Source organism: Belonocnema kinseyi, chromosome 10 (genome assembly GCF_010883055.1).
Source record: "Belonocnema kinseyi isolate 2016_QV_RU_SX_M_011 chromosome 10, B_treatae_v1, whole genome shotgun sequence".
Taxonomy (NCBI): Eukaryota; Metazoa; Arthropoda; class Insecta; order Hymenoptera; family Cynipidae; genus Belonocnema; species Belonocnema kinseyi.
Window position 1 is genome coordinate 37,689,278 of NC_046666.1, and position 21,833 is coordinate 37,711,110.

The 21,833-nt window shown below is 24.8% G+C and overlaps 2 protein-coding genes across 3 annotated transcripts in view; both read right to left on the reverse strand.

Moving 5' to 3' along the window:
• LOC117181351 overlaps positions 1-5,016 on the reverse strand; it is a 36,032-nt gene extending 31,016 nt beyond the window's left edge. The window contains exon 1 of the mRNA XM_033373923.1: positions 4,990-5,016. The gene's annotated coding sequence lies outside the window, so the exon portion shown is untranslated. The remainder of the gene's footprint in view (positions 1-4,989) is intronic.
• Positions 5,017-11,634: 6,618 nt separating this feature from the next.
• LOC117181350 overlaps positions 11,635-21,833 on the reverse strand; it is a 79,679-nt gene continuing 69,480 nt past the window's right edge. For both annotated transcript variants that reach the window (XM_033373920.1, XM_033373921.1), the window contains 3 exons: positions 21,718-21,813; positions 17,597-18,646; positions 11,635-12,508 (listed from right to left, as the gene is read on the reverse strand). In XM_033373920.1, coding sequence (XP_033229811.1) covers positions 11,742-12,508; positions 17,597-18,646; positions 21,718-21,813 — 1,913 coding nt within the window. In that variant the 3' untranslated portion in view covers positions 11,635-11,741. The remainder of the gene's footprint in view (positions 12,509-17,596; positions 18,647-21,717; positions 21,814-21,833) is intronic.

Below are 21,833 nucleotides of genomic sequence, written 5' to 3' on the forward strand. Positions count from 1 at the left end.
ACTAAAATTCGAATTGGTCGAACACCCACCGTATTCACCAGATTTAGCCCCCAGTGACTTTTTCTTATTTCCAAACTTGAAAAAATGGCTCGGTGGATAGAGCTTCAAGGAGATTATGTTGAAAAATAAAAAAAAATTTACCCAAAAAAAATTGTTTTTATACTTCATTCTAAGGACTTATTGAACTACCCTCCTACTTGAACTTCTGAATGTTCAAATGAACGACATATTTTTTTCGAATTTCTATTTTATCCATAAATATTTTTTTATGTACAATAAAAAATGCATCATAATTTTGTTTTGGTAAATATGTTATTTCCAATATAAATTAACAAACATTTTAGCCATTTTTATAGTTTATAAAGTCATCAGTAAAAAAAATTCGTTCATTTGATTATAAAAACGCCCATGAAATATTTTTGACATATTGTTTACTATTTTTAATTTAATGTTGAATTATGAATTTTTATCACGATGTCGATTGGAGGGCCCCTTTGACGTCAAAGGGGTCGGATTTTCCACCAATCACAGTTCACGTGTCAGTGATTCTCAAATATCTTTTTCTGTACCGATGTTTCCTTTGGTTATGTGCACATCGAAAATAGAAGTCGCAAAATATTGTTTAAATAAGATTATAAACATTTAAAACAAAATCTTTTGTATAAAGAATCCATTTAAAAACTACTTGAATGTAGTCATGATATTTACTGAACAATTCGTAAATATGCACGATTTTAAAATGTATTAATAATTGCACTTTCTGTTTTTCTTCAACATACTACTGACTCTTAAACCAAATATTACAATAGGATAACTTTTTTTTGTCACATAATCCTTAACAGGTAAAGCTATCAAATCAAAATAGTCTGAATTGACAGCAGAACGTGGGTAACCTCTTTATCATGAGTTTTGTATCGTAACATTGATAGATAATTATGAGAACCTCTGAGTCACGTGATACCCATGTGACATCAATTTGAATAAGTGTTTTATCGCCTTCAATTTTTAATAATTTTTTTTTCTGTTGAACGACACAAAAGAAAGAAAAATTATAATATGCCTTCGATTCAGATAAAATTATGTATTAAAAAATTACTTTATCTAAAATCGCGAAACAACCCTATTTATGTGTAATTAGTGTTCTCAAGAGTTTGAGTGCTCCAAGAAATTCTCACGAGCATGATAATATGCTTGACCTTTATGAGCTTTGAGTATTTAATGAGCATTTATAAGCATGTTGAATTAGGATTTAAAAAATTGTATTTTTTATCTTTATTAATAATAATTTCATCACTTAAATTTCTCGGGAATTTGTATCGCTTCAAATTGGAAAGAGCGCTGAATTAAAAAAGGCAAAAAAAGTCGAAGTCATAGAAAACATATTATTCTCCTTAAACAATACCTTATTCAGGGTTGCCACAATATCCCAATTTCTAAATTATTCTACTTATAAAACTAAAATTACACCTGGAAGATTAATAACATTAATGTAACAAAAGTTTGTTTCTTAATACATTTTAAACACTTTTTAATTGGGACTTCAAAACAAAAAGATGAATTTTGAACCTAGAAAATGAATTTCTAACTTATATGATGAATCTTCAACCATAAATATAAATTTTTAACCAACGAGTTAGTTGAATTTTCAATTTAAAAGATCAATTTTCTACCAAAAAAGACTCATTTTAAACAAAGTCATGAAAAAAAATTTTTTTTTCATGAAAAAAATATTTTTTAACCAAAAATAGAAGAAAAAAATTTTCAGTTATAAGAATATATTAAAAAAAAAAGAGTTCTCAACAAAATAATTCAATTTTAAACCCAAAAAATGAATTTTATGACAAAAAAATATACAGTTTCTATAAAATATATCAATTTTTAACTAAAAAAGTAAAGTTTACAAACCCAAACTAGAATAGTTCAATTTGCAGTTAGAAAAGTAAAATTTTAAAAATAAAAAAGCGAGTTTTCAACAAAATGAATTAATTTTCATCTAAAAATATAAATTTTCAAGTAAAAATGGAATATTTACAGCTTCAGTTAAAAAAATTAATTTTCAACTAAAAAAAAAACAAATAATTTTCAGCCAAAGACATTAACTTTTATTCATGGTGATGAATTTTCAACCCAAAAGATGAATTTTCTGTAAAAAAAGCGAATTTTTAACTAAATATATTTTTTATAAACAAAGAAATTACTTCTTAGCAAAAAATAGAATAGAAAAATTCTGTATAAAATAGGACATTTTTAAAGAAAAAGATTACATTTCTATCAAAAAAGGTAAATTTTTCAGAAAAAATGGAATAACTAATTTAAATTTTCAACAAAGAGTTGAATTTTCAATAATAGAATAATTAGATTTTTAGTAAAAAACGTATTAAAAAAAAAAATAAAGTAAATTTTCAACGAAATTATATATTTTTTCAACTAAGAACATTAAATTTTTATTAAAAAATGGTAGTTACATTTTCAGTTAAAAAAATTAATTCTAAATAAGAAAAAAAACTCATTTTCAACAAAAAAAAAATCAATTTTCCACGAACAAGATGAATTTTATGCCAAAATAGACGAATTTTTTTACAAAATGTATGATTTTCCAATCAAATATTTGAATTTTTAAGGAATTTTCAACCGAAAAGTGGTCTTAATCAACCAGAGGCTTAAATATTCTCCCACAAGTTTGAATTTCAAATTAAATAAAGGAATTTTAAACGAAATATTTGAATTTTAAACTTAAGATGATCAATTTTGAACCAAACAGTTAGAAAAGTAAAATTTAAAGAACAAAAAAGCGAGTTTTCAGCAAAATGAATTAATTTTCAACTAAAAATATGAGTTTTCAAGCAAAAATGGAATATTTACAGCTTGTTTAAAAAATTAATTTTCAACTAAAAAAAAACTAATTTTCAGCAAAAGAAATTAACTTTTAATCACAGAGATGAATTTTCAACCAAATATATGAATTTTTGACCAAATAGTGGAATTTTCAACCCAAAAGATGAATTAACAAAACAAAAAAAAGAATTTTTAACTAAGTATATATTTTTTTTAACAAAAAAAATGAATTCTTGACAAAAAATATAATAGTTAAATTTTTTGGAAAATAGAACATTTTTTAACGAAAAAGATTACATTTCTGTCAAAAAATAAAATTTTCTAGAAAAGATGGAATAGCTAAAGTGATCTTTCAACTAAAATGATATATCTTTCAAAAAAAAAATGTTCAGTTAGTAAAATAAATTTTCAACCAAAAAAGAAACGAATTTTGAACAAAATAGTTCAGTTTTCAACCTCAGAAATTAATTTTAAACCGAAAATTTAAAGTTTCAATGAGATTAATCTTCTACCAAAAAAGACGGATTTTTAACAAATGCTTGAATTTTCAAAAATAGAATAATTACATTTTTAGTAAAGAAACTTAATTTTAAAAAAATGAAAGTAAATTTTCAACAAAATTATATATTTTTCAACTGAGAAGATTAAATTTCTATCAAAAAATATCAAATCTCGACAAAAAATGGTAGTTACATTTTCAGTTAAAAAAAATTAATTCTCAATTTGAAAAACTCTTTTTCAACCAAAAAGTTCAATTTTCAACAAATAAGATTAATTTTATGCCAAAATAGACGAATTTTTCACAAAACACATGATTTTTTAACCAAATATTTGACTTTTTAAAGGAATTTTCAACTAAAAAGAGGAATTAGTCCCTCAGAGCCTTAAATATTCTCCCACAAATTCGAATTTTAAACTTAAAATGATGAATCATTAACCAAATAAATGAATTTTTAACAAAGTTGTTGCAGTTTCAACTAAGTATAGTTGAATTTTTAACCAAAAAACATTAAATCTCAACGAAAAACGTAATATTTGATATTTCAACCAATAAAGGATTTTAATTTTATACAAAAAATAGTTGAATTTAAACAAGAAATATGGATTTTCAACCAAAAAGTATGACTTTCTAACAAAATTGTTGAATTCGAACAAAATAATTAAATTTTTAACCAATAAAGGTGAATTTACAACAAAAAATATTATTGTAGACTTCTCAACCAAGAAGAACTAGTCAGGGATATTAGATTTTTAACCAAATAAATTTAATTTCTACAAAAACAGATGAATTTTCGACTAAAATTATGAATCTTCAACTGGAATAGTTCAACTTTTATGTTAAAATGTTAGATAAATTTGTAACAAAAACATATTTTTAACAAGAGTTTAATCATGGACATGAATTTTCAACTAAAAACAATAAATTCTCAATGAAAAATGTAGATTGTTTTTGTACGTAATTATTTTCTGAAATGAATTTCTTAAAATACACCCATGCAATCTCATGAAATCTTGCAGTCTAGTGTACAACAAAAATCCGTGTAGTCAACCCAACGAAAAATGTTTTGTTATACTTTGCTAAAAATCTCAAGTGTTTAGAAAAACCAAATTAAAAGGCTTTAAGATTTGAACCCATTAGAATTAATTTTGAGCAAATAAATTTTGAAACCTAATCTGAAAAAAAACTTTAATGTTCGCTTCAAAGATTCTGAAACTTTCTATAAATACAAATTTAGTTTCCTTATTTTCAAATTACATTGAATCAACTTTCTTCGCGTTATCACTGATTAAAAACGACTTAGAAATAAAAGGAATGCGTAAGTTTCCATGTTTGTAGGTTATGTTTTACGAAACGTTAAGCTTTCTTCTTATAGCCTTTATTTTTTATTACATTTTTTACACAAAAGGTTTTTAATATCTTGAATTTAACGTACTTAAGAGTTGTTCTGCCTTCTAATAAAATTCATTCAATTGTTGAGACAAGGTTCTGATTTGTTGTTAATGTTTTGTTAAACAAAAAGGGCATTCTAGGCGATGAATGTGAAATTTTGCATATGACTATGCCACAAAATTTCTCACTATATCCTTTTTTTCTATTCTGTTATTATTGTGAGTTAATTTTTCTTCTAATATAATTATTTAAAAATTGCTAACAATTTCTGACCTCTTTGCAGTTTACAGTTGTGTGCATACATATACAGTATGCCTGTCATAATCCTATGCGTTTACTCGACTTCAAAGTTCATTAATACAGAATTTCGCCACTGGGCGCGCTGATAGCCATTTCTAGTTTAATAAATTATACAACATTTTTGAAGTTTCAGAAATATTTAAAAATTAAGACTAGGATCAAAAATAAAATCTAATTAATAAAGCGAAAATAATAACGAAAATCTTTTTAAATATGCTACAAATTATTATTTGAATAATTAAAATAATTTGACTTATAGATTAAAAAAGCTAAAAAAAGTAATAAAAAAAGTAAAGAAAGGCGCATGTTTTAGTTAAAAAATAAATTAAAAAAAAAGAAAAAAAGAACGAACTTCTAACAATTAAACAACTATTATTCTTAGCAAAAATCGAGTAAGTTGAAATATTTAGAAGTTTTGACAAAATTCCAAATTAATTATAAATTTGAAATTATTTCAAAGAATCTAAACGAAGTGTCTACGTGTACCGATAAAACCCGGCTATTATTACCCAAAATTTCATTGCAAATATTCCACGGCCTAATTTGAAACCAAATATAAATTTGGGCAGATTTCGAACATGAAATTTAGAAGCTTTTTAATAATAACTTTTTTTAAGATTGCTAGGAAAATTGAAAATGATTTTTTTTAATTATTTGAAATTCGAATAATTTTAAAAGACATTTAGAAGGTGTGAGAAACTTTTAATATTATTTTTTAATTGAAAAAATTCGAAACAACATGTAGATGTTTCTAGATCTTGAAATAGAATTTCGAAGCATTTTACGGATTTTTAAACTATTTAAAATAAAAATAATTTAAAACAATTTAAACAGAGATTTTTCAATCTTTTACAAATTTGTAGGAGGAACGAGAATATATTTAGAATAATAACCAGGAATTTCAAATTTTAACAAATTCCGAGTTACCCTTGCAAATTTTCCAAAAGGAACAAAATTTTGAAGTAGAACAGGAAATTTTTCCAAAGAATTATAATTCTGAGTTGAAGCAGAGAATTTTCAAATTTTAACCAATTCTGAATTGAAAGTAGTATTTATCCAAAAGAATTATAATTCTTCTTGGAACAGAAAATGGTAAAATTTAAATAAATTCCGAGCTGGAACAGGGAATTTTTTATTAGAATGAATTGTAATTCTAAGTTGAAACGGGACATATTTAAGAAAAATTAAAATTATGAGTTGGAACAGGGAATTTTACAAAAATTCGAATTCTTTTTGAAAACAGAAAATTTTTGAAAAGTATTAAATTCCGGATTTGAACACGGAATTTTTAATTTTTAACCAATTCTGAGTTGGAACTGGAATTTATGCAGGAGGATAACAGTTCTCAATGGAAAATTGAATTTTTTCAACAAAATTATTGCTCAGTGTTAAAACGAGGTATTTTCGAAAAAAATATGAATTGGAACAGGGAATTTTTCCAAAAAGTTTAAATTTTTACAATTAGTTGAAATGGAAAATTTTCGAAAAGAATTAAAATTCTGGATTTAAACAGGAAATTTTTGGAAAAGAATTAAAACCTCACATTTAAATAGGTAATTTTCAATTTTTAACCAATTCTTAACTGGAATTATAATTTAAAATTGCTTAAAATCATATAATTTTGAATATTTTTTTAATTCAGTGATTGATTCTTCAATTTAGAGCATTTAAAATTATAACGTGGATTTATATTTTTGGAACTGAATCTTTGAACTCTACAATTGATAAAAGTTAAAAATTTTGTAGTTAACTACATTAAATTTAAAATTGTGCAGTAGAAAAGTGTTAGTAGCTTACATATTATAAATGCAAATTATTGAGCATTTGAAACCAAAAATATACATTTTCAAACAAAAAGGGAATAATTAAATTATCAAATGAAAAGCAATATTTAACAACAACAGAAAAACTAATTTAAAAAAAACTTGTCCAACAATTTAATAAATTTACACCTAAAAAAGATGAATTTTTAAACAATAAGATTAATTTTCTACAAAAAAGCTAGTTTGGAAGAAATATATAAGACTTTTTTAACCAAGTGTTGAATCTTCATATAAAAATATAGATTTTCAACCAAAAATGGTATATTTTTCCAATTAAAAACTAATTTTTATGCAAAAAAAATTTTTAATCCAGAAAATGAATTTTCAATCCAAGAAATTAATTTTCTACTAAAATGATAAATCTTCAACCAAACAAATATATTTGTCAAATAGGAATTAAAATTTCCACTAACCAAAAAGATTAATTTTCTACGAAAAAAAAAAAAAAAAAGAAATCTACTAAAAACATTTAATTGCTAGGAAGGATAACTAATATTAAACAAAATAGTTAAATTTTTAATTTAAAAAGAAAGAAAATATCATACGTTTTTAATAAATAGTTGAATCTTCACGACAAAAGATAAATTTTTAAACCAAACAGTTGAATATATATTTTCAACCAAAAATGGTTGAATTATTTTTTCAGTTAAAAACTGATATTTAACAGAAAAAAAAACAATTTTAAACAAAATAAGTAAATTTTCATCCAAGAAGATTAATTTCCTACTAGAAAAATTTTTTTTTTAAATTTTCATTTATGAAAGATCAATTTCCTACCAAAAATGTAATCGTTATATTTCCAACTAAAAAATTTAATTTTCGGCGAAATAAGATGATTTCCCAACAAAAAATGTAATAGTTGTTATTTCAAACAAACAAGTTTTTAATTTAAAAATTTTTAATTTTTAAATGAAAATTATTTTTTATCTAAAAAGGCGAATTTCAGACCCAGTAAGGATCTTCAGACATGAGAGAGAAAAAAAATCAGCCAAATTGTTAAAATTTCATACCAAAAGGACTATTTTTCTAAAAAAAAAAAAAACTAATTTTTAGCCGAATAGAAGGTTTTTATAGCCAAATTGTATAATTTTGATAACAATTATTAAATTTTCAACGAAATAATACAATTTTTAACCAAAAAATATGGATTTTTAACCAATAATAGTTTTAATTTCATTCAGAGATGGATTTTCAACTACAATGACGAATCTTCAATGGAATAGGTAAATTTTCAGTAAAAAAAATCAATATAATTCTGAAAAAATTATTTAAATAAAATTTATTTACAAAAGTAACATCGCTATTATTATCGCTACCCAAAAAAGTGGAAAAACTGGACTATATATATTATTAAATCACAAAATTTGCTTAAACTCCGAAACTATCGAATAAATATAATTTATTCTAAAATTAAATATTATTAGCATAAAAAAATACTGTAATCTCTAAATACTGTAATTACTTAAAACTCATCTAGATCTTTTTTTATGAAACATTAATAGGATCTGGATCGACTAAAAATTTGTTCTCCAAATTTTCCGTACTAATGTCATTTTCTTTACGATCTATTTGTTTTTTTTTTTTAAAGACTTCCAAATTTTTTTACTGACTCAACAAATTGCGCATTTATGTCCAAATTAAATTTTCAGTTAAAGAAATTAATTTTCAGCCAAAATTATGAATTTTTAACTAAAATGATGAATCTTCAACTGTTATAGTTGAATTTTATACCAAAAAGATGAATTTTTGACCAAAAAAGACGAATTTTCCACAAAATGTAAATGAATTTTAAGTTAAAGCGATGAATGTTTAAACAAAAAAAATTAATTTTTAACAAAAAAGTTTAACATTTAACCAGTCAGTTGAATCATTTTCAATTAAAAACAGATGAATTCGTAACAAACAATGTACAAAATTTACATTATAATTTAGAAATACTTCTTTTTTGGAATAATACTTCTACTCTAAAAACTGCTTAAAGTACTTTCTTTACCTAACATTTAGAAGAGGGAAGTTTCAAATTGTGACAAATTCTGACTTGGAAGATGAATTTTTTTACTTTCCTTTCTTCTAAATTCCTCTTTTAATTCATTACAAAATTCCCGTTCCATTCAAAGAATTCCCTGTTTCAAGTGAAATTAGATTTCCTTACCGTCCTAAAATAAAATTAATGATTATTTTCTTAAATTTCCCTTTTCCAAGTCAGATAAATGAGGAGTAAGCGAATAAAACGTGATAAATACATTTTTTAAATTGAGAAAATGATTGATTTTGTATGTTTGGAATAGCATCAATTCGATTATCAAACTTAAACCAGCGAGAAAATCTCACAGAGCAACAAATTTTAAAAACTTTTTCTCATAATGGAAAAAATAAAAATAAATAAAAGTTTCTGTAAATTGTTCAACTTTCAAACCGAAAGGCGAATTTTCTGTACAAATTGAATTTTCCAACCAAAATATGACTTCAGCAAAAAGTTAATATTCTACGAAACTGATACATTTTTACCCAACAAACATGAAATTTCAAACCAAGAAAATTCTTTTTTTATTAACAAAAGGAGAATTTTCAACTAACAAAGATAAATCTTAAAAAAATAGAAAAGTTACATTTTCCGTTTAAAAAGTAATTTTAAATAAAAAAAAGAAGGCTATTCGACTAAAAAGTTAAATTTTCAACCAAAGACATAAGCCTTCATGAAAAAATAATAATTTTTCAACAATGTAGCTTATCTTTTACCCGAGTAGTTGAATTATTAATTAAAAAAGATTATTTTTTAGCAAAATAGTTCAACTTTCGACCAAAGAGATGAGTTTTCAACTAAAAATATATATCTTCATGAAGGAAATGATTCCTTATCAAAGTGATACAGCCAAATTTTTCAAACAAAATAGTTAAAAACTCAATCAAAGAAGAAGAATTTGTAACAAAGAATTTGCATTTTAATTTAGTAAATTTGGCATTTCTACTAAAACAGATGAATTTTTAAATCAAGAGGATAAATTTTCAATAAAATAGTTGAATTTTCTGTTAAAAAAGATTTGAGTTGATTTTCCACGATCAAAGTCTGAATTTTTAAACAAGGAATCACTTTCTATATAAAAAAATTGAATTTTCAGTAAAAAAAAAGGATTTTTTTCAATCAAAAAGGATGAATTTTTACCAAATTGGTTGAATTCTCTGTCAAATAGTAATGCATTTTTACCAAAGAAAGATGAAATTTGTACTAAAACAGATGAATTTTTAAATACGAAAAAAAACGAATTTTCCGTAAGTTGAACCTGCATCCAGAAAAGATTTCAATTGATTTTTCAACGCCAAAATATAAATTATAAACAAAAAGTAATTTTTCTATAAAATAATTAAATTTTCAACAAAATTGTTTTATTTTTATCCAATAAAGGTAGAAATTCTTTTTAAATAGAAGATATTTAATAATAAAAAAACAACCAGTTTAAAAAAAGTTGAATTTTCATCCAGAAAATATTTTACTTCTCTTTTTCAACACCAACAAATGAAATTTTAACAAAAAGTCGATTTTCTACGAAATAGTAACATTTTCAACAAAATAGCAGAATTTTCTACCAAAATGTATGACTTTTCAACCAAATAGTAGCATTTTTAACCAATAATGATGTAATTTCTGCTAAAAAGGTGAATTTTGAAGGATATCGAACGATGTTAAGGGATCTATGAAGTGTTACAGTGTTTTTAATGACTCCAAGGGATGTTAGAAGATTTCAGAGAATTTCAATGATTTTAAGGTATTTTAAAAGCGCTTAATATACGAGGGTAGTTCAATAAGTCCTTAGAATGACCAACAGATGGCGCGCGAATCTCTCCAAATCATCTGTTTTCAGTCAGCACCACTCCCGACTAGATATATGGTGCAGTCACAGTCCACATCTTCTGAGTTTACGTGTTTTTATAACCTAAGGACTTATTGAACTACCCTCGTATTTTAATAAATTTCAAAGGATTTCAGAAAATATACGATTTCGTGTAGTTTCACGAGATTTTTAAATATTTCAATCACTTTCAAAGAATTTATTCACAAAAATTAAGAAATTTTATAGGATTTTAAAGATTTCCAAATATATCAAGTCGTTTCCGAAGATTTTAAAGAATTTTGAAGATTCAAGTATATTTAAAAAAATTCCAAGGAATTTTCAATTGATTTAAATAATTTCAAGTTATTTCAAATAATTTTGAAAATTTTCAGGTATTTTCAGGTGTTTTAAAAAGTTTAGATTATATTAAATATAGATTATATTTTAGGGTATTTTGAGGCTTTTTCAAGAGATTCTGGAAGATTTCTGAGGAATACAATAATTTTAACTTGTAAGTGATTTCCAAAAGTCTTAAAGTATTTTAAAAAGATTTTCAGAATTTCATAAAATATCATATTTCACGCAATATTACGGAATTTTATAATATTTCAAAACATTTAAAATAATTTATTCATAAAAATTTCGGTAACTTCGTAGGATATCAAAGCTATTAAAGAATTTGGAATATTTTATAATAATTTTAAAAATCTATTTTGAACTATTTGAAAAATTACTACAAATTATCAAACGCTTTAAAAAAATTCAAGCCCGTTTCAAGAGATTTGACGCTCATTCATTCCGCTTCTCTTCTGCAACTCATTCTACACCGCTTTTATTCGCGGCCCGTCATTTTTTTAGAAAAAATAATACAAAGTTCTCTAGAGGTTTTTGATGGTGTTCAGGAAATAAAAATATTCTGAATTTCGACAAAGTTGTTTGCTTCTTTTTATTCTCTGACTTAAAATGTGTATACGAAATTCAATTATGTAATTACAACAATCATATTAAACGGAAAGAAAAAATAAGTACGATTGAATTATTCTCGGAAGTAGTGAAAAAAAATTATTCTTCGTCGCTTTCGCCTCCGCTGGCCAAATCAAAATCTTTTTCTAAATCATTCATTCTTAAGTTTTTATAAAAATGTCTGTATTTCTGGGGTATAAATTTGCACAGTTCAATGAGATCTTCATATTTTTTTTTGGTAATTGTGTTCCCATTTAGGTATAGCAAGGACAGCTTGACATCACCAAATTCTTGTTCGGTGATATTTTTTTTGGCAATGTTGAGACGATGTAGTATGTTGTCATTGTCAATCATATACACGCTGAAAAGCTGCTCTTTGTCATGTTTCAAAACTCTTGCTGAGAGCCAATTGATTTTACGATTTTCTGTATCATTTTTTCGATTCGTTATCAATTGCTCCAACTCCTGCGTAGAAAAAAAATCATTTTTTTCCATTTTCGTAACGACGAATTTGGGTTCCGTTTTTCGTGCTTGACTGATGATTTCGATCCAGTGGTCAGGATCGTATACACCATCATGCTTTCTTTTTTCCTTTTCGATGTAAGAAAAATTTCGGTCACAGCTATTGTAGCTATGACCAGAGCATAAAAATTTATGTTCAATCAAATCAATCTTGCTTGAAAACATGAAATGTTTCAATAGCAAGATGACTTTTATGTTCCTGTTCTGTCCTCCACAACAGTCTGAATAAAGCACGATGCGATCCGTTTCGTCGGGGATGTTTGTTTTCAGATGTTTCAGTAAGCAGGAGCCGATTTCTTCCCCTCCTCGCGAAGCAACATTTTCCGACCAAATGTACATATAAGCTGAAATTGCATAAGTTAATCCACTTTTTTTTTAATTTTCAAGAACTCTCATAATTTCAAAATATTTTCGATTTTGAATGATTATCTAAAAATCAAAATTTTGAAAAAATTTCTAGATTTCGAAAACACTCTTCAAATAATACAAAATTCACAAAAAAATTGTACTATTTTCAAAACACTGTAGAAATCGTCAAAATTACTGAAAATTGTATACATTGTGAGAATTCTATAGAAGTCGCATTAGCAATTAAGGGGCACGTGACACAGCTAAATACCTATATTACCGATCTCACTTTTTCAGTTGTTTCAGTTGAATGTTTTTTTGAACCTAAGAACTTTTTTTTTAAATAAAATATACAACTAAAACTTTGGAAAATGTATTAGAGTACAATAAAGTAAGTTTAGGTACTGCATTTTGGTAGGAACTTCACTGAAAATTATTTCATCTTTTTTCTGAACCTCGGCATTTTTTGAACGTTGGAACTTTTTTTATGCATAAAATATCGGTCTCAAACTTTGAGAAATGCAAGAGCTGAAAGAAGACTACGTTTAAGTACAAAGCTTAATAATAAAAGAAGTAAAAATAAATTTTCAACTATCAATTTCCATCGGCAGCAGCCGATTGAATGCGTCTGATCCTTAATTTGTGTAATCATGAAAAAAGTTTTTGGTTGCAAATAATTTTTTTTGCTTTTTTCATAAAAATTAAAATTTAGGGCCCAGTCCCATCTTTCTTAGTGCTTCTTATTTATTATCCTAAATTTTCAACTCGATGTGGCGCTTCGTGTGAAAATAATTTAGGAAATAAAAAAAGTGAGGTTGAGGTAGAAATCTGGTCACGTGACCCACTCGTCACATGGCCTTAAAGAATTAATTATTAAAAAATATTTAACTGGAATACTTGAAATTTTTAATCGAGAAGAAAATTTTTTAAACAAGGTGATTAACTTTCAAAGAAAAACATCATGTTCTACAAAAAAGTAGATTTTTTTTCATACGTGAATTTTAAACGAAACAGTTGAATTTTCAATTGAAAGAGGCAATTTTTCAGCCAAATTGTCGAATATTGAAACCAAGTATTACTATCCTACAAAGAAGATTTTTTCAAAAAATACATTAATTTGCAACCAAACTGATGAATTTTCAACTAAAATGATAAATCCTCAACTAGAATTATTAAATTTGAAATTTAAAAAATAGTTTTAAACTAAAACAATGAATCTTCAAATGAAATAGTTAAACTTTCAACGAATTCGACGAATTTTGAAATAAAAAAGCTAATTTTTAAACCAAAAATTGAATTATTACATTTTCAGTAAAAAAAGAATGTTTAACCAAGCAAATTAATTTTTTACTAAAATTATGGAATATTCAGCTGGAATAGTATTTCCATTTTAAGTTGAAAAAAATTATTTTCTACAAAAAAAATAACAAATTTTCAATAAAATAGCTCATTTTTAAGCAAAGAAATGAATTTTAAATAAAAATGACGAATCTTCAATAAAAACATAAATTTTGATGTAGAGTTTATTTTTTAACCAAGTAAATTTATTTATAACATAAAAGATGCATTTTTATCAAACTTAATTTCGTTTTTTTTTAACTGAAAATTTAACCGTTCCACTTTGGGTGGAAAATTGACATTTCTTTTTCAAAATTTAACAAGTTGGATGTATATTTGTCTTTTTTAATCGAAAACTAATTTATTTAGTTCAAAATTCACGTATTTTGTTTAAAGAAACGACTTTTTGTTAGAAAATCGACTTTTTTAAATCTAAAACCTACTTGTTTTGGTAGAAAATGATTTTTTTCTTTGAAAGTTAATCTCATTGTTTAAAAATTCTTTTTTCCGGTTGGTAATTCAAGTATTCCAGTTAAATATTCATAATTTTTAATAACAATTCATCTTTCATGTTATAAATAAATTTGCTTGGTTGAAAAATAAACTCTTTTAATCAAAATTAATTTTTTTATTGAAGATTCATCGTTTATATTAGAAATTCGTTTCTTTGCTTAAAAAATGAGCTATTTTATTGAAAATTTGTTTCTTTTTTTGTAGAAAATAGTTTTTTTTATCAAAAATGAAAATACTATTTCTGTTAAATATTCCATAATTTTAGTAAAAAAATTCATTTATTTGGTTAAACATTCTTTTTTTTTGTTTCTCCTTGGCATCTTTTAAAACATCCTCAAATATTTAAAATCCTTAAAAATCTGTTGAAATCTCTTGAAATTCAGTAAAGCTCTTGAAAATATCTTGAAATTTTAAAACTACCCAGAAAAATTTCAAATCCTTTAAAATCTCATATTAAATTTCTGTAATCAAATGAAAATTCCTTGCAATCTTTTAAAATTATCGCAAATTTTTCAAATCCCTCAAAATATTTTGGAACACCTTGAACTTTTTTTTAAAGATTCTAAAGTACTTTGGAGTTTTTTTAAATACACCTTCTACAATTTTTTGAATTTCCTTTCGATTATAAAAATAAATTGAAAAGTCCATGTCATCTTTTAAAAAATCCTGAAATATTTAAAATCTTTTGAAATTTTATTAAGTTTTAGATTGAAATTTAGAAAACATTGGAAAATTTTAGAAGGGTTGTTTAAAAAAATTCCAAAGTACTTTAGAAATCATAAAAAAAGTTCTAGCGATTTCCAAAGATTTTGAAGAAATTAAAAAACTGGAGAGAATTTTAAAAGATTCTACGAAATTTCCAATTAATTACAGAAATTTAATATAAGATTTTAAAGGATTTGAAATATTTCAGGGTATTTTTTAAACTTTCAAGATATTTTCAAGAGATTTTTCAAAAGATTTCAAATATTTGAGGTTGTTTTAAAAGATTTCAAAGAATTTTCAATTCATTTTTATAACTTGAAGGAATTTTAAAAAATTCAAAAAATGTTAGAAGATTTATTTTAAAACATTGCAAAGTAATTTAGAATTTTTAAAAAAGAGTTGCAGACATTTCAAAGGATTTTGAAGGAATTAAAAAATTGGAGAGAATGTTAAAAGATTCCACGGAATTTTCAGTTGATTACAGAAATTTACTATGAGATTTTAAATTATTAAAAATATTTCAGAGTATTTTAAAAATTTCAAGATATGCTCAAGAGCTTTAAAAAATGTCAAGAGATTTCAAATAATTGAGGATGTTTTAAAAGATGTCAAGGAATTTTTAATTTATTTTTATAACTTAAAGGAATATAAATTTTTTTTAAATTTTAGGAGGGTTATTTAAAAAAATTTCAAATTATTTTAGAAATCCTAAGAAAAAAAGGTCTAGGTATTTCAAAAGATTTGAAAAATTTGACAGAATTTTAAAAGATTCCAAGGAATTTAAATTGATTTCAATAATTTAGTATGAGATTTTGAAGGATTTAAAATATTTCAGGGTATTTTTAAAATTTCAAAGAATTTTCAAGAGCTTTAAAAAATTTCAAGAGATTTCAAATAATAGAGGATGTTTTAAAAGATGTCAAGGAATTTTTAATTTATTTTTATAACTTAAAGGAATATAAATTTTTTTTTTAATTTTATGAGGGTTATTTAAAAAAATTCCAAATTATTTTAGAAATCTTAAGAAAAAAAGGTCTAGGTATTTCAAAAGATTTTGAAAGATTTGCAAAATTTGACAGAATTTTAAAAGATTCCAATGTATTTGAATTGATTTCTATAATTTAGTATGAGATTTTGAAGGATTTAAAATATTTCAGGGTATTTTTAAAATTTCAAAGAATTTTCAAGAGCTTTAAAAAATTTCAAGAGATTTCAAAAGATTTCAAATATTTTAGGATGTTTAAAAGTATGTCAAGGAATTTTCAATTCATTTGTATAATTTAAAGGAATTTCAAAGAATTTTAACAACTTTAGCATGGATATTTAAAAAAATTAAAAGTAATTTAGAAATCTTTATAAGATGTTAAGGCGTTTCAAAAGATTTTGAAGGTTTCGAAATATCTGAGAGTATTTAAAAATGTTCTAAAGAATTTTTAATTGATCACAGTAATTTAATATGATATTTTAAAGGATTTTATATATCTTATGATATTTTAATAGATTCCAAGGAATTTTCAATTAATTTCAATAATTTAAAATAAGATTTTAAAGGATTTGCAATATTTTAGGGTATTTTTAAAATTGCAAGGAATTTTGTAGAGCTTAGGAAAATTTCAAGAGATTTTAAAGGGTTTTATATATTTTAGGATGTTTTAAAACAATCCAAGGAATTTTCAATGAATTTCAGTAACTTAAAGCGATTTCAAAGAATTTTAACGACTTTTTACCCATCTTTTCTGGTTGAAAGTGGAACTACTTTGTTAAAAATTTAGTTTTTTTTTGGTTGATGATTCATCAATTTAGTTGAAAAAATTTGTTTTCTAAAAATTTAACTATTTTTTAGAAAATTCTATTTGCCTTTGGTTAGAAATTTTTTTTTAAACATTCATTTTTTGTATAGAAAATTAGTTTTGGTGAAAAATAAATTTCTTTTGTACAAAATTCATGTTTTTGATTAAAAATGCCTTTTTTCGTATACCATTCAGCCTTTTAGATAAAAATGTAACTTTTTGTTTAAAAATTTAACTATTTTGTTAAAAACAATTTCAAAAATTTTGTTAATTGATGTATTTTATTCAAAATTTATTTATTTTTTACAGAAAACTAATGATTTTAGTTGAAAGTTGAACTATTTCTATTAAAAGATAGTCATTAATATGAATATAATATTTTATAATTATAACATTAACATCAATAATATATATAATGGTATATACACCTGAAAAACATAATTTTCAAATCAGCAATCATCGTGCAGCAAGAAACCGGATAAAACCGAATATATACAAATTTCACGTCATAATTTATATTACTCCCTTGTGCACTGGAAATAAATTGAATTATAATTCTTCAGATTGATGAGAAAAATTTGTATGAGCATGAAAAAGTAGGTAATGTGATTTTCTGTTCCATTCGAAAATATAACATAGAATTTTGGGAATGTTAAAATAAATAGTACAAAATTAACGACCACATAGGGGAAAAACCAATCACTTATATGACTGTATGGATTTTAATTTGGTATTTACCCTTTCTAGCTGTTTCATCGTAAATGCAACAATTGTACGTTGCCAGCTGTCTCTTGTAAAATGCGACGTTAGTCGATAATGCAGGTGTGGCCAGAACTTTCTGTAAACCAAATGTTAGGACTCTTATGCTACTTGTTTTCTGGGATTTATTAACATCATTTTCAAAATCCTTAGAAACTTTCCCTTTCAGCTCATTGTGTTGTTTTTCCATCTCTTCTAAACTTTTTCTCTCTTCTTGTGTCAAGTCAAGATTATCTTTTTCGTTTTTTATAATGTCGCACGTTTTACACATGTCAGTATGGGGTCTCTTGAAACACAAATTGAATTCTTCGTTAAAAATTTGTCTAAAAATCGTTTCCGAGACCGATGGTACATCATCTTGTACACAGTTTTCCTTGTACATTCTATGCATTGTTGCAATGTTCAAATTTGAGTTTAAATATTTGTTTTCCGACGAAGATCGCCCATAATGCGATTCATAAGTCGGGAATCGGTTTATAAATTCGATCACGTTTTTTCTTGCTTCCTCGCTGGTTTTATTTTTTGGAACATGTTTGCCCCTTCTTTCGCTGGCGCTGGGATTCGTTGATGCACCATTGACAGCTCGTGCCATAGTTGACGGAGATACTTGAAAGCACTGCAGGAAAAATGGCCGACACACTTTTTGACGAACACCTTGACCGTCGAGGAGGAAAAAGTGAAAATTAAATTCAACTTTTCTCAGTGAAATAAGTGGCAAATGAGGATCTCTTTTGTGTGCAACTGGGATCTTCTCAACACATTCGCGGATCAACAAGGTTTTTTGGACTTTATTTGACTGCTCCCAATAGGTGCAAAATATTTCTTTTTGGCGAAGTATATCTATTTTTGTATCACATTTGAAACCGCAAGTGCAGGCAATTTGTGGTACGAATTTCTTAGCAGGGATCACTTTGCCAGAAGCCGTTGTCCGTTGGAGACCACGTTCAACTTTTTGTTTGGCCAAAAAATGTTTATGGGTATGAGGTTGTCTTTTGCGTTTCCGTGAGCGTCTTAGAATAACCGGTTCTTCTATAACAAATGAAAGTAGAATTTATAAACCTAAAATTATCGAGCTAAAAATATTTTGTTTTTAAATATATTTTTATAGAAACTCCATCATTGGAAAATGCAATCGCATTAAAAATTATTCAGTGTCATGTAACTATAATATTTTTTATAAACGCCTCCACCAATTGGGACGAATTTTCAACTGAATTGTTCAATTTTCAAGCAAAAAACAGCTTCCCCGAAACTGAGGTATTTTTACCCAACAAAAATAATATTTCGAATCAATCAAATTATATTTAAAAAAAGGAGAATTTTTAACTAAAAAAGGTAAATCTTAAAAAAATCGACAAGTAACATCTTCGATTGAGAAAAAATAATTTTTAATCAAAAAAAAAAAGCCTTCAATCAAAAAAATAAATTTTTAGCAATGTAGTTTAACTTTTACTCAAGTAGGTGACTTTTCAATTAAAAAAGAGTAATTAGCCACAAAATAGTTCAACTTTCAACCTGAAATGAATCTTTAATAAACAATATAAATCTTTAACAACAAAAAATGATTTCTTAGCAAACTGATTTAACCGAATCTTTCAAACAAAATAGTTGAATACTCAAGCAAAGAAGAAGATTTTTTAACCACAAAACTGCATTTTCATTTCAAAAAATATAATCTTTACTAAAACAGACGAAATTTTAAGTCAAAAAGATAAATTTGATAAAAAATAGTTGAATTTTCGGTTAAAAAAGATTTTAATTGACTTTTCACGATCAAAACATGAGTTTTTGAACAAGAAATAAGTTATATAAAAAAAATTGAATTTTCAATCTGAAAAGACGAATTTTTAATTAGAAAGTGCAAAAAAATAGATGAATTTCCACCCAAAAAAGTTTCCAGATGACTGTTCAAGATGAAAGTTGGAATTTAATTTAACAAAAAAAAAAAGTTTCTACGGAAAAAATTGAATTTTCAATCCAAAAGTTGAATTTTTTAACCAAAACGAATGAATTTTTAACAAAATATTTGAATTCTCTACTAAATAGTTTCATTTTGATCAATGAAAGATGATATTTTTTACTAAAACAGATGAATTTCTAATTAAAAAACGACAATTTTTGTTCAAGGTCAACTTTTATCCAGAAAATCAGTTTATTTTTCAACACAAAGATATCAATTTTAAACAAAATAGTAAATTTTTCAACCAAAAAGTATGACTGTTTAGCAAAATAGTTTAATTTTCAACCAAACAGTTGCATATTTATCAAAGAAATATGTAATTTCTGCTAAAACAAGTGAATTTTTTAATGATAAAGGCGAATTTTCAAAAAAAGAGTTGAATTTCTACGTTTCTACGGAAAAAATCGAATTTTCAATCCAAAAAGATGAATTTTTTAACCAAAAACAGTGAATTTTTAACAAAATATTTGAATTCTGTACTAAAGATTTGGATTTTGATCAATGAAAGATGAAATTTTCTACTAAAACAGATGAATTTCTAATAAAAAACGACAGTTAGTTTTGTTTAAAGTTCTACAGTTATCCAGAAAATATTTCAGTTTATTTTGTAACACAAACATATAAATTTTAAACAAAAAGTAAATTTTCTACGAAATAGTTCAATTTTCAACAAAATAGTAGAATTTTCAACCAAAAAATATGACTGTTTCACAAAATAGTTTAATTTTCCATCAAACAGTTGCATATTTATCGAAGAAATATGCAATTTCTGTTAAAAAAAAGTGAATTTTTTAATAAAAAAGACAAATTTTCAAAAAACAGTTGAATTTCCATCCAAAAAAGTTTCTAGATGACTGTTCAAGATCAAAGTTGTAATTTTTTAACAAAAAACAAGTTTCTACGGAACAAATTGAATTTTCAAATCAAAAAGATGAATTTCTTTTTAACCAAAAAGAGTGAATTTTTAACAAAATATTTGAATTCTGTACTAAATAGTTGCATTTTGATCAATGAAAGATGAACTTTTCTACTAAAACAGATGAATTTCTAATAAAAAACGACAGTTAGTTTTTCTTAAAGTTCAACTGTTGTCCAGAAAATGTTTCAGTTTATTTTCCAACACAAACATATAAATGTTAAACAAAAAGTAAATTTTCTACGAAATAGTTGAATTGTCAAACAAACAGTATGACTGTTTAACAAAATAGTTAATTTTCCACCAAACAGTTGCATTTTAATCTAAGAAAGATGTAATTTCTGCTAAACCGAGTGATTTTTTTAATGAAAAAAACAAATTTTCAAAAAAGAGTTGAATTTTCGTAAAAAAAGATTTCAATTGACTTTTCAATACAAAAATACGAATTTCAAAGAAAAGGTACTTTTTCTAAGAAATAGTTGATTCTTCAACAAATCAGTTGCATTTTTATCCAAGAAAGATTCAATATTTCTACTCAAAGATGAATTTTTAAATCAAAAAGACAAAATATCAACAACAAAAATACCTTTCACTCAAAAAATTATTTCAGTTCATATTATCAGCAACAAGTATGACATTTAAACAAAAGTTTAATGTTCTAGGAAAAGAGTTGAATTTAAAAAAAACAGTAGAATTTGCAACCAAAAAGGATATCCTTCTAAGAAAATTGTTAAATTTCCATCCAAATAATAAAATGTATAGCTAAAAAAATAATCTTCAGGAGTAAGTTTTTGCGAATTTTCAGAAATGGTTATTTTTGTTTTTAAAAAACGTTGAATATTGTTAGGAAAACTTTTTTTCAGGCAGAAAAAATAATGCAAAATTTCAATTACTTCTCATTTATACTTGCTTCCAGGGTATTTGAGCTTAATTTTAGCAAAATGTAGCCTAGAATTAAAAAAGTAGCTAGAATCGAGTCAAATCAAATTTAAATTTTATTATTATTTAAAAAACATTTTATTTATATTGATTAGCATACAAATTTCTTACCTAATTTAATAATTGATATCCTGGCCAAATTTTGTATTTAATTCTAAATTTCAGAAAAACAATAATGGACATAGCTTTGACTAGCTTTCCCAGTAGTTGGGACTACTTTAAGTACGATCCCTAATTTACCTCTGGGTTCGGGAGCTTGAATTGACCATTCAAAATTATTTTTACCTCGCAAAATAGTTGAAGGTCGTCCAGGTCCTCGTTGTTTTTCACTTTCTGCCACTGCAGGAATTAATGCCTCAGCTTTGTTCAGTATCTCCTCACCAGACTCCCCAAGAAAATCA